This window comes from Stigmatopora nigra, chromosome 19 (assembly GCF_051989575.1).
Source record: "Stigmatopora nigra isolate UIUO_SnigA chromosome 19, RoL_Snig_1.1, whole genome shotgun sequence".
Lineage (NCBI taxonomy): Eukaryota > Metazoa > Chordata > Actinopteri > Syngnathiformes > Syngnathidae > Stigmatopora > Stigmatopora nigra.
Window position 1 is genome coordinate 9,605,247 of NC_135526.1, and position 16,646 is coordinate 9,621,892.

General features: G+C 42.3%; 2 protein-coding genes across 2 annotated transcripts; both read left to right on the top strand.

Moving 5' to 3' along the window:
* Positions 1 to 532: 532 nt before the first annotated feature.
* LOC144212231 (uncharacterized) lies at positions 533 to 8,825 on the top strand. Its single transcript, XM_077739933.1, has 23 exons — positions 533 to 643; positions 726 to 926; positions 1,027 to 1,167; positions 1,271 to 1,309; positions 1,382 to 1,435; positions 1,509 to 1,832; positions 1,954 to 2,154; positions 2,276 to 2,476; positions 2,598 to 2,798; positions 2,920 to 3,105; positions 3,227 to 3,427; positions 3,549 to 3,791; positions 3,912 to 4,103; positions 4,248 to 4,286; positions 4,462 to 4,704; positions 4,780 to 4,812; positions 4,884 to 5,153; positions 5,224 to 5,460; positions 5,568 to 5,786; positions 6,128 to 6,175; positions 6,406 to 6,429; positions 6,883 to 6,948; positions 7,959 to 8,825. The coding sequence occupies exons 6-23, from the start codon at positions 1,787 to 1,789 to the stop codon at positions 8,000 to 8,002; spliced, it is 2,694 nt and encodes an 897-aa protein (XP_077596059.1). The 5' UTR covers positions 533 to 643; positions 726 to 926; positions 1,027 to 1,167; positions 1,271 to 1,309; positions 1,382 to 1,435; positions 1,509 to 1,786; the 3' UTR covers positions 8,003 to 8,825.
* A 314-nt stretch (positions 8,826 to 9,139) lies between these two features.
* LOC144212232 (LIM domain kinase 1-like) lies at positions 9,140 to 16,421 on the top strand. The gene is made up of 15 exons (XM_077739934.1): positions 9,140 to 9,389; positions 10,670 to 10,808; positions 11,067 to 11,176; positions 11,251 to 11,415; positions 11,485 to 11,590; positions 11,674 to 11,915; positions 11,989 to 12,163; positions 12,233 to 12,319; positions 12,387 to 12,518; positions 13,379 to 13,438; positions 13,508 to 13,573; positions 13,686 to 13,872; positions 13,951 to 14,006; positions 15,069 to 15,226; positions 15,290 to 16,421. The coding sequence occupies exons 1-15, from the start codon at positions 9,346 to 9,348 to the stop codon at positions 15,723 to 15,725; spliced, it is 2,163 nt and encodes a 720-aa protein (XP_077596060.1). The 5' UTR covers positions 9,140 to 9,345; the 3' UTR covers positions 15,726 to 16,421.
* The last annotated feature ends 225 nt before the right edge of the window (positions 16,422 to 16,646 follow it).

A 16,646-nucleotide genomic window follows, 5' to 3' on the forward strand; every position in this document is an offset into this window, starting at 1 on the left:
CTTTGTTTTTATCTTTCAAAACAGGTTTTAGTGGGACTCCTCCTCCTGGTCAGTGTTTAATGTGTGGTTTGTGTTTGTTATTAATGACTTTTTCTTATGTGGACTTATTTGTTTCTGTTGTGATGTCTGACGGGATCTACAGGAGTTGCAACCGGTAAATTGTTATTACATATTAAAAATATCACAAAGGGGCGGTTTGCATTTTACAAATTGTATTTTATCTTTTCACACTGCAGGTGAGGGAGGAGCAGGCCAGCCAACTGGTGACTAGACATTCTACTGTATACTTCCAATGACTTAATTTTACTAAACACTAAAAGTCATGTTTAATATTTGCAGGTGGCCGTGGGTTCCTACCTGGGGCCCGTCCTCTAAGACCACCAGGTGAACTTGTACCACTTTTGAACATACCATGCTTACGACGGTAACAGTATTCTGTAATATAAATCTGTTGGTTTTGTGTAATCGAAAGGAGTCCCAAGGGGTGATACACCTGGTGAAGGAGAAGGAGTTACTGAGAAAGGGACGGATGGAAGACGATTAGGTGTAGAAGTTCCAACGAGTGCAGGACCAACAGGAGGAACTGGATTTGGAATAGGAAGCACATCTAGAACATTAGGAGCGACACCACAACCTTCTAAAGGTGGTGATTATTATCTTTCAATTGTCTACATGATATTCTTAACAACATTTTCAAGCAATCCGATTGTATTGATATGGTTTAGCATACAATCCAGATGGCAGCAAAGTTGGATATTTACCTGGTGGAGTTGGAGGTGGTACAGGAGGATTTGAGGCTGGTCCTGGAACCGTTGGAAGAGATTCGGGAGGAGTTGGTACTGTACCTGGTGTAATTGGAAGAGGCCAAGGAGGAGTTGGGACAGGGCCTGGTGAACTAGGAACAGATGTAACAAAACCTGGAAAAGGTGAGTTGCTTATAAACTGCTGTTGGAAACGGGAAAAATATACAATTTATTTCTTCCATGTAAAAGAACTGAATCCAATAATTCATTTTTTCCTGTTCAGCATATGGGAACTTTGGAGCAACAAACCAAGGTGGGGTTGGGCCTGGTGGATATGCCGGTCCCGGAGGTGTTGATGCTCGTCCAGGAGGATTCGGGACTGGGCCTGGTGGCGTAGGAACAGGTCTCACGAAACCTGGAAAAAGTGAGCTGCTTAAAATTTGTTCTAAGAAATAGAAACAGAACAAACGGAAGCAAAAAAATATGATGAAAAAATATTTATTCACCCAACCTAATGTGTACCACAGGTTATGGTGGAGGTGGAGCTGGGGTTTTACCAGCTGAAGGTATTCCATTTATATTTTAGTTGTTGTTTGGAGTGACCGACATTTTGAAAATTTTTGCTTTCTACTTTCAAGGTCAAAGCTTCACAAATGGAGCTGGTGTAGCTCAAGGAGGAAAACCAGGCAAAGGTACTCTTCTTGATGACTTTCTTTCCTCCTTGAGGAAAATTGTTTTCAAATGTATGTCTGGTTTCATCATCAGCATATGGAAACTTCGGTCAAGGGAGTCAAGGTGGGGGAGGTCCAGGTGGCTTCGGTGGTCCAGGAGGTGTTGGTGCTGGTCAAGGTGGTTTTGAGAGAGGAACGGGTGGAATTGCTGGAGGTGCCGGCCAGTTCGAAACTGGGCCTGGTGCTGTTGGACGAGGTACAGGCCAATATGGAACTGGCCCTGGAACTGTTGGAGGAGGTACAAGCCAATATGGAACTGGCGCTGGTGCTGCTGGAGGGCAGGCAGGAGGAGTTGGGACTGGTCCTGGTGGAATGGGGCCTGGCAGATTGGGGTCAGGTCTCACAAAACCTGGAAAAAGTGAGCCGCTTCAAATGAAATCAACGACACAATGAAAAGTGGCCGATAAAATGTGTAAAAACTACACAAAGAAGCCAGTGTTGCAGAAAGCGTTACACATTTCATCTGTCTTTTATCATAGGTTACGGTGCCGGTGGAGCTGGAGTTTTACCAGGTGGAGGTAAAGGTCAATATGGAACTGGCCCTGGAACTGTTGGAGGAGGTACAAACCAATATGGAACCGGCCCTGGTGCTGCTGGAGGGCGGACAGGAGGAGTTGAGACTGGTCCTGGTGGAATAGGGCCTGGCAGATTGGGGTCAGGTCTCACAAAACCTGGAAAAAGTGAGCCGCTTCAAATGAAATCAACGACACAATGAAAAGTGGCCGATAAAATGTGTAAAAAGTACACAAAAAAGACAGTGTTGCAGAAAGCTTTACACATTTCATCTGTCTTTTATCATAGGTTACGGTGCCGGTGGAGCTGGAGTTTTACCAGGTGGAGGTACAGGTCAATATGGAACTGGCCCTGGAACTGTTGGAGGAGGTACAAACCAATATGGAACCGGCCCTGGTGCTGCTGGAGGGCGGACAGGAGGAGTTGGGACTGGTCCTGGTGGAATAGGGCCTGGCGGATTGGGGTCAGGTCTCACAAAACCTGGAAAAAGTGAGCCGCTTCAAATGAAATCAACGACACAATGAAAAGTGGCCGATAAAATGTGTAAAAAGTACACAAAGAAGACAGTGATGCAGAAAGCTTTACACATTTCATCTGTCTTTTATCATAGGTTACGGTGCCGGTGGAGCTGGAGTTTTACCAGGTGGAGGTAAAGGTCAATATGGAACTGGCCCTGGAACTGTTGGAGGAGGTACAAACCAATATGGAACTGGCCCTGGTGCTGCTGGAGGGCGGACAGGAGGAGTTGGGACTGGTCCTAGTGGAATAGGGCCTGGCGGAATGGGGTCAGGTCTCACAAAACCTGGAAAAAGTGAGCCGCTTCAAATTAAATCAACGACAAAATGAAAAGTGGCCGATGAAATGTGTAAAAAGTACATAAAGAAGCCAGTGTTGCAGAAACATTTACACATATCATCTGTCTTTTATCATAGGTTACGGTGCTGGTGGAGCTGGAGTTTCGCCAGGTGGAGGTACAGGCCAATATGGAACTGGCCCTGGCACTGTTGGAGGAGGTACAGGCCAATATGGAACTGGCCCTGGTGCTGCTGGAGGATGGACAGGAGGAGTTGGGACTGGACCTGGTGGATTGGGGACAGGTCTCACAAAACCTGGAAAAAGTGAGCCGCTTCAAATCAGATCAACTACACAATGAAAAGTGGTCTATGAAATATGTAAAAAGTAGACAAAGAAGCCAGTGTCGCAGAAAGATTTACACATTTCATCTGTCTTTTATCATAGGTTACGGTGCCGGTGGAGCTGGAGTTTTACCAGGTGGAGGTAAAGGTCAATATGGAACTGGCTCTGGCATTGTTGGAGGAGGTACAAACCAATATGGAACTGGCCCTGGTGCTGCTGGAGGGCGGACCGGAGGAGTTGGGACTGGTCCTGGTGGAATAGGGCCTGGAGGATTGGGAACTGGCCTCACAAAACCTGGAAAAAGTGAGCTGCTTCAAATCAAATCAACTACAAAATGAAAACTGGTCTATGAAATATATAAAAAGTAGACAAAGAAGCCAGTGTCGCAGAAAGATTTACACATTTCATCTGTCTTTTATCATAGGTTACGGTGCCGGTGGATCTGGAGTTTTACCAGGTGGAGGTACAGGCCAATATGGAACTGGCCCTGGCACTGTTGGAGGAGGTACAAGCCCATATGGAACCGGCCCTGGCACTGTTGGGGGTGGTATAAGCCAATATGGAACTGGTGGTGGTGCTGCTGGAGGGCGGACAGGAGGAGTTGGGACTGGTCCTGGTGGAATAATGCCTGCCGGATTGGGGACAGGTCTCACAAAACCTGGAAAAAGTGAGCCGCTTCAAATCACATAAACTACACAATGAAAGCGGTCGATGAAATGTGTAAAAAGTACACAAAGAAGCCAGTGTCGCAGAAAGATTTACAAATTTCATCTGTATTTTATCATAGGTTATGGTGCCGGTGGAGCTGGAGTTTCACCAGGTGGAGGTACAGGCCAATATGGAACTGGCCCTGGCACTGTTGGAGGAGGTACAGGCCAATATGGAACTGGCCCTGGTGCTGTTGGAGCAGGGGCAGGAGGAGTTGGGACTGGTCCTGGTGGAATAGGATTGGGATCAGGTCTCACAAAACCTGGAAAGAGTGAGTTGCTTTAAATCAAATGAAGTATACAATCAAAAGTGATTTATAGAATATGTCAAAAGTACAAAATGAAGCCAGTGATGCAAAAAGATTTCCTCATTCAACTTATTATACTGTATTATACTTCAACTTGTTATATTGTAGATTACGGTGCCGGTGGAGCTGGGGTTCTACCAGGTGGAGGTACACCAATAATATTTTTTTGCATATTATAGTGACAGACATAAAAATACCTTTCCAACACTTTGCCCCCACTCAGGGGACAAGGAGTATAACCGGGCAAATGTAATGCACTTGTTTTAAGGGCTTTCTTGGTTCCATATATTACAAACAAATGAGATTATTGTCTTGCTGACAGCATATGGAACTGTCGGAACCGGAGGCCAAGGTGTGGTTGGACCTGGTGGCTATGGTGGTCCTGGAGGTGTTGGTGTTGGTCGTGGAGGTTATGGAGCAGGACTTGGAGGTTATGGTGGTGGTCCTGGAAGCTATGGTGCCAAGACAGGAGGCACTGGTGTTGGTGGAACTGGGCCTTTTGGCACTGCACCTGGAGGTGTACCAGGTTATGGTGGTGGAATTGGTGGATTAGGTGGATATGGTGGTAAGAAGACACTTCTGAAAACAAGGTTTTCTGCAAATGTGTTATTGGTGTACTGTAGTAATTTCTCTTATTTAGGTTCAAGGTACGGCGCTGGAAAAGCATCAAAAAGTAAATTTATTCTGATCAACATTCATTCTTACCTCCACCAAAGAACATGAACAGTAACAGTTTATTTTTAGGTTATGGAGTAGGAGCTGGTGGTATTGGACTTGGGACTGGTGGCTATGGAACTGGAGCCAGAGGTACCAGTTCTGGTCCAGGAGGTTTTGGACAAGGTGGCTTCAGGCCTGGAGGAAATTGGCTAGGCACTGTTGGAACAGCAGGAAGACAGGGTGTTGTTGGAACTGGCACCGGTGGCTATTTCCCAAGTGCTGGTGCCACAGGACCTGGTGGCTATGGGACTGTTGGAGCAGGTCAAGGACTGGACATGAGGAAGCCCTCCAAATCCGGTATGAAGGCATTATTCTGACATTTAAATGTTTAGCAAGAGCATTTTTGCAATTTTCTTTTTTATAATAGGCTATGGTTCATCCTCACTCGGTGGAGCTGGCTATGGCAATGGTGGCTTTGGACCTGGGGCTGGCGTCAGACCTGGTGCTGGCACTGGAACAGGTGGATTTACACCAAGTGGTGCTAACCAAGGAACATCTGGCTTCACACCAGTTGCTCCTGGCATGGGAACTGGTTTTGGACCAGGAGGTGCTGGAATGGGTGGTTTCGGATTAGGTGGACAGAAAAGGAAACCAATGACACCAGGTACACTTTGATCACACTGTGAATTTCATACTATTGCAAGAATATTTTAATTCTTTAGAAAATGCTGCTAGTATTTAAATCTAAATTGAATGCACCTCTTTCAACAGGGGGTGCTGTTTCCAATGGAATTACACCTGGTGGCTATGGGCCAGGAGGTTATGGTCAAGGGGCTAGAGGAACAGGATCTTTTGGCTACGGTCCAGGGGCTGCTGCAGGTGGACCTGTAGGTGGTGGTACTCCTGGATATGGACCCGGTGTACTCGGAACAGGAAAACCTCCTAAATCAGGTTACGGACCATCTGCGGGAGGAGCGGGATATGGACCAGGTAAAACAAACTTAAAGTTGAAGGAACATTTCAAAAGGTTTAAGATTGCAATTCTTGACTCTGATAATTGATACACTAGATAGTAATTGTTGCTGTAGGGCTAATGTTGATGACTCAGCAAAGGACAATAGTCGAGTTAATCACTGTCCATATTGATACTCCATGTGGGGCGTGGGGATCCAGGTGACACCTGTTATAGGTCCAACCTTCAATTATATAATCAAAAAACTCATTGTAAGTTAAGGAAAAAGAACATTGATTAATGATGAAATTATTTGTTAAGTAAATGAGTGCTTACTATGGTAACAGTATTGTTAATGGTGCCAAACATGTTTTTCCAGGGAGTGCTTTGAATGGGTTTGGCGGGGCAGCTGCTGGAGGCTTTCCCGGTAAGGAAACATTTTGACAAGTTTCACCTTGTTAAAAAATTGTTTGCCTCATTACAGTTCTTTTATAAAATGCAAAGGGGTAACACACCCAAAAATCATCATGCAACCATTCTCGTTACGTTTTACGTCATTACGTTTTTTTTATATTTCCATGGTAAATGGGTAAGAAAAAGAAAGTAAAACACATCAAGCCTCAGCTTGACTTTATCTTTCCTGTCTTTGTTTTGTAGGATATGCGGGGGCATCACAAAAATGTAAGATATTCCTCTGCATCCTCACAAATTGTCACTTTTTATTATAACGCATGCAACTAGAAGATATGGCCCATATCTGACAATCAATCTATCATGTTCATGTCGTGATAAACTGATTTGTTTTTTTCTAACCCTGTGGTTGAAGGTAAAGTTTGAAAAAACTTTTTTGTAACCCCTTTTTTCTAATCTAAGACTTGTTTAAGTGAAACCTAAACCCTTTCTTGAAAAACTCACTTGAAAACATTTTGAAATCTCATTACTTATTTTCAACCCTATCCTGAAACTTAATTAAAACCCTCTTTCATTTTTTTTCAAGAATAGCTCCTTAATTGCATCCTTTCGATTTTCAGGGACACTTAAGACCCACTAAAACAATTTAAAAGCTTGACCTAATTCAGTAGCTGTGGCTTTACACTGTCATTTGGCTTACCTGGTTTTCTCTTTGTTCTGCAGCCAGCGCACAGATGGCGGCCAAGTATGCAGCCATGCAAAACATGTTTGGAGCTGGAGCCTATAGAGGTGACCACTGACACTCACCCCAAAATGATTCGATTTATCGTCATCAATGGCAGTGAAATAGTAGCTCAATAACATAATTGTCAATGAAAATGTTATACAGTGGTAACTTGAGACATGAGCCTAATGCGTTCCGTTACTGAGCCCGTATGTTGGTTTACTCGTATCTCAAATCAACGTTTCCATAGAAGTGAACTAAATACAAATTCATTTGTTCCCACCCTCTGAAAAAACAAACACCAAAAATAGGATATTACAATGGAAAAACATATTTTTAATTGATTTAATTCACCATCTACTAACAGATTAACAGATAACTAGTGGTTATGATGTTTAATAATAAAATAAGGCATTATTTTATACAATTGGGAAAGAAAGAGAGAGACAGAGAGATTGAGAGTCACTTGACGGATGCGCTCAAAACGTAAACTTTAAATTTAACTAAAATGAACTTAGATTCCAACACACACACACAGACTTAAAAAAGGTTTTTCCGTTACACTAAATGTAAACGTTCTTGTGCAATAACCAAGGCAGAGATTCAGGATTCTCCGCGGTTTTCGAGGCAAACTTTCTGTTTCTCCATACGTATTGACAAGCCAGCTCAGTCACCCGTACACTACTCATGTTTTTCAATTATTTCGAGCTTAAAATCGATTGTCATCATACAGCTTTTCTTCGGACTACCCTTCCTTGCACGGGCTTGTTTTGGATCCATTATGTTTCCATTATTTATAAATAAAATAACAAAATTTAAAAACTGAAAAAAACTGCAACGCTCCACCCAGTGCTCGTAGAGATCTTTACATGAGGTAGATGGGATGAGAGAGACAGTGCAGTGAAATCATAAAGCAGCCTTTTCTACCTTGCTGTATGCATGTATATCAAAATTTGTCTCGTACTTCATGATAAATATCTGACCAGAATTATACTCGTATTTCAAATTCCTCATATATCGGAGCACTTGTATGTCGATCAACAGCTCCTTTGTGTGTACTATATTGTTGTCTTAGGCGGTGGCTGTCAAAGTAAATACTGTGGCCGAAGAAAGAAGTGAACGGACTCCCAAAAGGAAATGAGCTCATTGCAACAACAGCGGTGCTACACGATTCCCAGACAGAACACATCCTACCTTCCGTCGGAGCTTCGGCACATCCTCTGCATGTCAGCAGTGTGTCATCATCACAACTCCCTCAAGAAAAACACAATGTTCATTTGAAGAAATATCCAAACTGAGAAAATAAGACATTTCTCTTCATAAGACGTACAATTGAGTGCACACTGCTCGTGTTGCTGTGGACCTTCGCCAAGCAAACACCTTGGAGGAGGTCGACGTGCTGAAGTCTCGGCCTACCTTTTATACTGCTGTTGAGGAACAACACATACACCAAATGTGAGCTAATAATATAACACAATACCAATAAATGGGAAGTGCTAAACAACAAGTGCCAGTCCTAATAGTTCACACATGATAAACAGGAGATAATAATTTATACATTATTGTATATGATACACTGTAAGGTAATAACAAAAACAGGAAAACACCAGAGGAGCCTCCGTCATACACCATGAGCGTATGTGTGTGTTTGCATGTGTGAATGTTTTCGGTCGACTTTGTATTCATTATAGTGTGTGTTAGGCTTAACTTATAGTGACAAAGAGCAGAAGAAAGTAAGCTTGTTTTGTATTTAGTCAAGGTTAAGGATTAAGGATTTTCATGAGTGAACTTCTTACAATATGGATGCAGGTGTGTTATTTGGTTTTGTTTTCATTAGGAGTAAAAGATGTAAATGATTCTCTTCTTGCAAGTCACATGTAACTTTTCTTCAGTTTTCTTCAAAAATGTCATGTTCAATCCAAGAAATATGGTACTTTTTTGGGCGCTACGCTTTTCCAATAAACTAACAACTCATCAACAGAATGCAGCATGGATGTTATTTGTTATGTTATGTTATTTACATGGCAGTAAACGGCAACTCAGATCACATTTCACACAACTAAGACATTCATAGGGGCCTTCTGATGGGAATCTAAAAAACGGTTCCAATGTGCACCCACACATCCAAGCAGTTGCACGTGACTTTCTGAAAGGAATCTCCAGATGAGACTGACTTTTTGTAAGTAGATCCTCACCAGGGCGTAACAGGACCAGGAAGGTGGAGTCTAAAATTCTATCCTGGGACGAGTTCACAAGAGCAACAACCATCATCTGCTATCACTGGCTCGCTTTTTCTCTCTTCCACTCACATTAGCAGGAAGTCGGTGCACACACACACAGACACACACTAACACACACACAGGAAAGCAACCTGTACGAGTGAGCAGAAGATGTTCCCCATGAGGGCGTGGAGGCACTTTTTCTTATTTCTTTTTGACTAACTTTAACGAGGCGCCCCCAGAATGTCTCGGAGGGACCAACGGTTTCGGAGGGGGATGAAAGGACGGTAAGAGACGCCGTCATTTGTCAGCTGAGGTTTGCATTTACAACTTGGATTGCTGAAACCATGCAAACATGCTGCAACACACACACACACACACACACACACACACACACACACACACTTCCTCACTTGCTGGGTCATAGTATTGAAGAGTTTTAATTTTCCTAGAATGAAAGACAACAACATTCACCTATTTTGGGGTTGGTCAGGAACATGCCTGCTAGGAAAAAGAGGAGTTCATTGGAAGAACCTTCTTTATCATGATCACAAAGTTATATATTTGATCTGGTGATTGTGTCAGAGGAAACGGGGTGGAGTTGCAAAGGAAGTGGCCGCACACCACGTTTGTTCTGCTTTACAGACAAAAACACTTTCATGTTACACATTGGCTATTCTGCTCAAATTTTCTGTCTAGCCCTCAATAGGACTGGAACAGGATCACAAAATGCCATCCTTCCCAGTTCTAATAAATGTCAGGTCTGTCACTCTCAATGGCAACAAATGCCATAGGGATACAAGCAACAAAACAGATGTGTAACAAACGTGATCAAAATAAAGGTACGTTTTGTACAGTAAACCCTTGGGACACGAGTTTCCCAACATACGATATATTTGAGATACAAGATAAGTGTACGAGACAGCTCCCGATGCGGCCGCCGGGTGGCTGAATATGCGAGAGGCTGCTTATGAGAACAGCATCGCAGTCTTTCTCTCCAGATCTCTGTCGCGTCTCTACAAGTACCGGCTGTACAGTTTGCAAATTGTACGTGTTTTTTTGTGTTAATCAGTGCAGAATTAGTAAGTAAAAAAAAACAATGGGTCGAAACCAAGTGCAATGGAGGGTCGTGAGAAGAAAAAGCGTATAATGGCAATCGATGTTAAACATGAAATAACAGGAAAAAATGAGAGTGGTGAATGCTGGGCAATGTAAGATTAAAACTTTTTGTCGAGGTATTGGATCAGGACTCAATATAAGCAGGTCCTCAAAATTAGGTGACTCAGTCTTTAAAATGGGGTACAATAAGATGCCTTGAGATACAACTGAGACCATGTACATTGTTCTTCAAGACACGGCTGATTAACCCACCAACACATTTGAGCAGATTTGAGATGTGAGTGCTGCATATATGAATTGAGCTAAAAGAAGGGACTTGAAGCGACTTAATGCGAAATCTACTCTAACTGTTCTTGAGAAGTGAACAGAAAGACAAAGATAATGACGAGAAATGATGAATTCATATATACTAATATAGCTCTGATGCAGTTTTCCCCTTGGTATGCAGGTGCTGGGATTGTGACTGCGTCCTGTCGCACTGGTATTACGAGCGAGATGGAAAAATGTACTGCAAGAAGCACTACTGGAAACATTACGGGGACAACTGTCATGGCTGCGCTGAGACACTCCAGGCGGGACTTGTCATGGTGGCCCCATCCGTTACCATTCTTTTTTTGTCAAAACATTTAAATGTGATACAAGCAAGCACAAGTGAGGAGCCACCACTGACGTTATTAAAACACATTCTGCAGATTGACAATATCAAGCTTGAAGCAAATTTGAAACCACATGATTTGATTTTCAGAAATAATCAGTTTTAGGGTCACCTCATAGTAAATTCTACATAAGGATCTCACTCAATGTCACAGTGTACTCAGTAGCAAACCCATTTCATGTGCTGACAGGTCGCTGGGGAGCAGAAGTATCACCCCGAATGCTTCACATGTATAAAGTGTCAGATGTTCATTGGAGATGGAGACAGCTATACACTCGTGGAACATTCCAAACTCTTTTGGTAAGTCAATACGTGTCCATGTTTGGGGTCGTTTTTAGTTCCATTGGTGTGTTCAGCTGACATTTGTGTCGCAGCGGTCAGTGCTTTAGTCAGGGTGCATCATCACCTTTGATGCCACCTATCACGAGCCCTCACACGGTGGCGCTTGTATCACTTCCTCCAAAGACAGACGGCCATCGAGGTCTGACGGTGACCACTGAACTCAGCCAAGGAAAGAGTCCTCTGCTTACCGTAAAAGCGTGAGTTCCCTTTTGGAAAACTTCCTGAATTGAAAGATTTCGCTCTTATTCTTCATCATCCTCCCTCAGGTTAGATTCAGATGTCCTCAGCGCTGTTCTGCTGTCTTCGGTCCATGTTGGAGACAATATACTGGAAGTCAATGGCATTCCCATACACAATGTTTGCCCCAACGAGGTTTTAAATAAATATACAAACCATCCATGAGCAAGAGGTCAGAGAAATTGATGGCAACCTCACGTCAACCTTATTTTCTTCAGGTAGATCATGTGATCCAGGACACCAGCAGACCACTGCAGCTGACCGTTGAGCACAATCCACAGACCAAGAATTCCACCAACATACACGAAGACCTGAACTATGTCTGTGAAAAACTGCTTTCGACACACATGCTCCCAAACCTGGAGGAGGAACCGGAAGTGGGGATTGAGACTCCCGAAACAATGAGTCTCTCTTCCCCTAAGCATCGAGGAACCACAGGACTCCGATCCCGAAACATCCTGTAAAGTTAGCTTTTGACTGTCTTTGTTTCATCAGACCTATCTTTTTCCTACAAATCATATTTTATCTTGCAGGCGAAGCTGCAGCACTGAAAAGTCACCCTTGTCGCTCTTATCCCAAAAGAAGGACATGGTTCGCTCAGAGTCTCTACGGGCTGACCCCGGGAATCGAACCCACCGCATCTTCAGGCCTTCGGACCTCATCCCCGGAGAAGTGCTTGGCAGGGGCTTTTTCGGACAGGCCGTCAAGGTAGAGCCATTGTCATGCAAGCGTGACAGGGAATTGTGGACAAATTGTAAGATGTATTTCACTTTTAAGGTGACACATCAGGAGACAGGGGAAGTGATGGTGATGAAAGAGTTGATCCGTTTTGATGAGGAAACTCACAAGACCTTCCTGAAGGAGGTAAATGTCCCTCTAGGAGTAGCATGCTTATCATGGATTCTTCATGGACCTTTCATCTGGTTTTAAGGTGAAAGTGATGCGCTGTCTGGACCATCCCAACGTCTTAAAATTCATTGGGCTCTTTTACAAGGACAAGCACCTGCACTTTGTCTCTGAGTTCATCCAGGGAGGAACGCTCAGAGAAACCATTACGAAAATGGTATGTCAAATTTGTATGATCACATCCTCTTTGGCTTGGTACAAAAAAAAATCCGGCAGGTTTACACTCTCGTGTCTTGAAAGGGGATTGTGATGTCTGTCACAAAACCAATTTTGTGTACAGTAATACCTCGATTATTGCGGTTAATGGAGGACCCCCGCTCGAAAAGTGAAAACCTGCGAAGTAGGATCATCCATATCTAAAAAAACACTACCACTAATAATATTTTTTCTTTTTTATTCTTCTTCAGTGCTGAGTCCTAGTAGCAAGAATGACTACTGGTTACGAGTTTCAGCATAAATTGAAATAGTAAAAAATTAAAAAACTGAAATATGCCGCCTTGTGGTGTAAAGGTTCACTCGCCCGACTTCATTACAGGCAGGCGCAGGTGGCGGTATGATTAGGAGTGCGGATGGTCGTTTGTCTCTCTGTGTGCCCAATGACTGACTGGCGACCAGTCTAGGGTGTAGTCTGCCTTTCCCCCGAAGGCAGCGTTGCTCGGACGTTTGGTCGCTGGTCTTTTGGTTTCCGGTCTTTGGTCCCCGTTGGTCGCCGTTAGGGTTTGGGTTATGGTTGTCAAATGTACTTAATATATTAAACCCTAACCTTAACCCTAACTCTAACTCTAACTCTGACACTAACCCTGGCACTAACCCTGTCCGTGACACTAACCCTGACACTAACCCTAACCCTAAACCCTAACCTTAACCCTAACGGCGACCAAAAGACCAAAGAATATTAACTTGCATTGTTCTCACTTCCATTTCTTTTTGAGTGTGAAGTAGTCCAAAGGATCCAGTCATATGTGAAGGTGAAAAATTAGTTAATGCAAATTTTTTACATCCAGTTTGTTGTTTCAGGACAATTACTTCTCATGGAATCTCAGAGTGAGTTATGCCAAAGACATCGCAGCTGGAATGGTGATTTTTTGTCCGCTATAAAACGCACAGCATAAATGTTTTTCACTTATTAATACATCTCTTTGTTAGGCATATTTGCACTCCATGAACGTCATCCACCGGGATTTAAACTCACACAACTGCTTGGTTAAGGAGGTAACTTCTTGGTTGTAGTTGTACAAGATAATAATCATGAAAAATCATGTATTGGATTATTTTTTAACTGTATAAAAAACAGGCACAGTGATTTTATTTTCCTTGGTTATAGAATCAGTCTGTTGTAGTGGCGGATTTTGGATTGGCTCGCTTGGTGACTGCAGATAGGAATCGCAGCTCTAGTTCTTCTATGGATCGACCCCCAAAGGAAACCATGACGGGGCTCCGTAAGCCGCACCGCAAGAAACGTTACACGGTGGTTGGAAACCCTTACTGGATGGCACCGGAAATGATCCATGGTGACTTTTGAAGAGGGGCTAATACATGAACAACTGGGAAACGGAATATCCTAACCTGACGTTGTTTGCACCTCTCAGGGAAAAGCTACGATGAACGCGTAGACGTTTTTTCTTTTGGAATCATGATTTGTGAGGTAGGCAAGTATAATTCATGAGCTGCTTGATTATGTTTCTAAACACATAAATTGGATTTTCTCTTTTTGACACGCATTTGGCTGCCTAAAATGATTATTTTGATTATTTTCTCAAATAATTATGGATTAATTTTGTAATTGGTCAACTAATCAGTTCACATACTATTAAACACTTTATCTGCGGTTATAATACTTTGGATTTAATATTTAGATGTCTAAATATTCCCCAAGAAAAAAATTGAAATTTGCAAATATCACATTTTTATTAACAATTAGCCGACTAATCAAGCCTTAGTCTAGAGCAGGGGTCGGAAACCTATGGTTCGGGAGCCATATGTGGCTCCTCTGATGGGTGCATGTGGTTATTTGATAACCTGTGAGGAAAAATAAGTATTTAATGGCGGTGACAATGCCTCTAACTACAATCATCTTAATTTTTCTTCATTAGACTTTTCTGAACACCGGCCTCATAGCTCTGGGATCCTGAGTTCAAATCTAGGTCACATCCACTTGTGTGGAGTTTGCAGGTTCTCCCCTGGGCTGCGTGGGTTTCCTCCGGGTACTCCGGTTTCCTCCCACATTCCAAAAACATGCATGCTAGGATGATTGGATACTCCTAAATTGTATTTTCCCAAGGTATGGGTATGAATGCGCATGGTTTCTCTGTGCTGGCCACCGATTCAGGGTGTCCCCCACCTCTGGCCCAGAGTCAGCTGGGATAGGCTCCAGCACTCCCTGCGCCCCTAATGTGGATAAAACGGTTCAGAAAATATGATGAGATGTGATTAGACTTTTCTGCAGGCGTATTTTCAGTGATTAGCAACTGCATAACAATGTTGTCAAAATAATTCATTTAGTACTTTAAAAGTGGTAAAATGCGCCCCAAAAAAATCTCTTCTCATTTTCAAATTCGGAGTATGGTTCTCAGGGAATAAAATTTGAAAATAGGAATTGTTTATGGCTCCCTGTGTCAAAAAGGTTCCCGAGCGCTGGTCCAAACACTAAATAAGTTTTTTTTTAAATCACTTCACAATATGTGTATCTGGTTTGAATAATTTTCAGATCATAGGAAGAGTAAGCGCTGACCCAGACATTCTCGCTCGGAGTAATGACTTTGGTTTAAATGTGGCTGCATTCATTGATCAGCACCAGCCATTGCAGTGCCCTTTGGCCTTCTTACCTTTGGCTGCCCTCTGTTGTGACCTGGATGCTGATCAAAGGTAACCCTTTCCTCGCAACACTAATCTTTAGACTGTACTGTAAACTTTATAAAACCGTGGCAGGCCTGCCTTCTCCAAACTGGAGGAGTGGCTAGAGAACCTGCTGATGCACTTGGACATTGGCTTGCCGCTCCTTTCTGAGATGGAGCAGCTCTGCAGTAACTTCTGGCAGAACCATCAGTCCAACTCAGAATTGGATGTCCGGTCCACATCTTCACAATCTCATCCAAACCATCATGACGAAAGCACAAACCGCTCACCTCGGAAAACAAGCGAGCACTTGAGTCAAGAACTTACAGAACAAAAACTAAATGATGGCTTGTCGGTGTCAGTCACCTGTGAAAGTCGAGGAAATAAGCATGAGCAGTCAAGAGAAACCCAAAGTGAACCAGAACTCCCACAAGTTGACAGCCGGCCTGCAGGACCATTAAGTAGATCTAGGAGGATTTGCAGAGTATTGTGGAACAAAACCACACAGGATGACCAAACTTCGTTATGACTGCAGTATCTTACTTTGAGTGGAATCTTCTTTGGAGACACTACATGCCAGGACAAATAGTAGTAAATGACAGTAATATGCTTTGATTTGAAATTAACTACTTGTCCTAATCTTCATATGCCACAATTTTTAACAATTGTTTTTACTGGGCTGTGAATTTCAAACTGCTTTTTATTATTAAGAGAAAACAAGTTGGGCATGTTATTAAACCGATATTACATAATGAGGAAATCATAAAATGCTTGAACATGTTGCCATAGAAACAAAGATCGGATTAAAATGGGCTTTTTCCTAAAATGGGTTGGATTTTTTGTTCATTTGTCAACTAATTCAACTCTGAACCCATCGAATTCAAGGCTTAGCTAAATTAGCTCACGACTGTGAAGTCACAAAATGGAAAAATACAATTCAATTACAAGGCGCACTTTATTCGCAATTTGGCTGGCCTCGTGGCGTATGTAATACATATATATGTCTTTTACTGTTTCCACTCAAACTGCCAATGTCTTAGATTTTTTGGACTATAGTTATCCTCAAAAAATGTTAATATGTTCCATTAAGAGGGCCTATTTAGTTTTTTGTTCCTAATTTACTAGTATACTTCCTGAATGCAGAATAACTGTTCTTGTTTTCTGATGAATGAAAAGCTTCAGCAAAGACCCCAAAATGTAGAGATGTAGCTGTCCTCTCCATTTACTGTGCCAAACAACAATGTATTAAAATTAAAGCCACGTCCTTACTTTCGCCAACAAACTACTTTAATGCAGTCCTTTTTTTTCTTTTAATAAACACACACATATATATATATATATATATATATATATATATATATATATATATATATATATATATATATATATATATATATATATATATATATATATATATATATATATATATATATATATATATATATATATA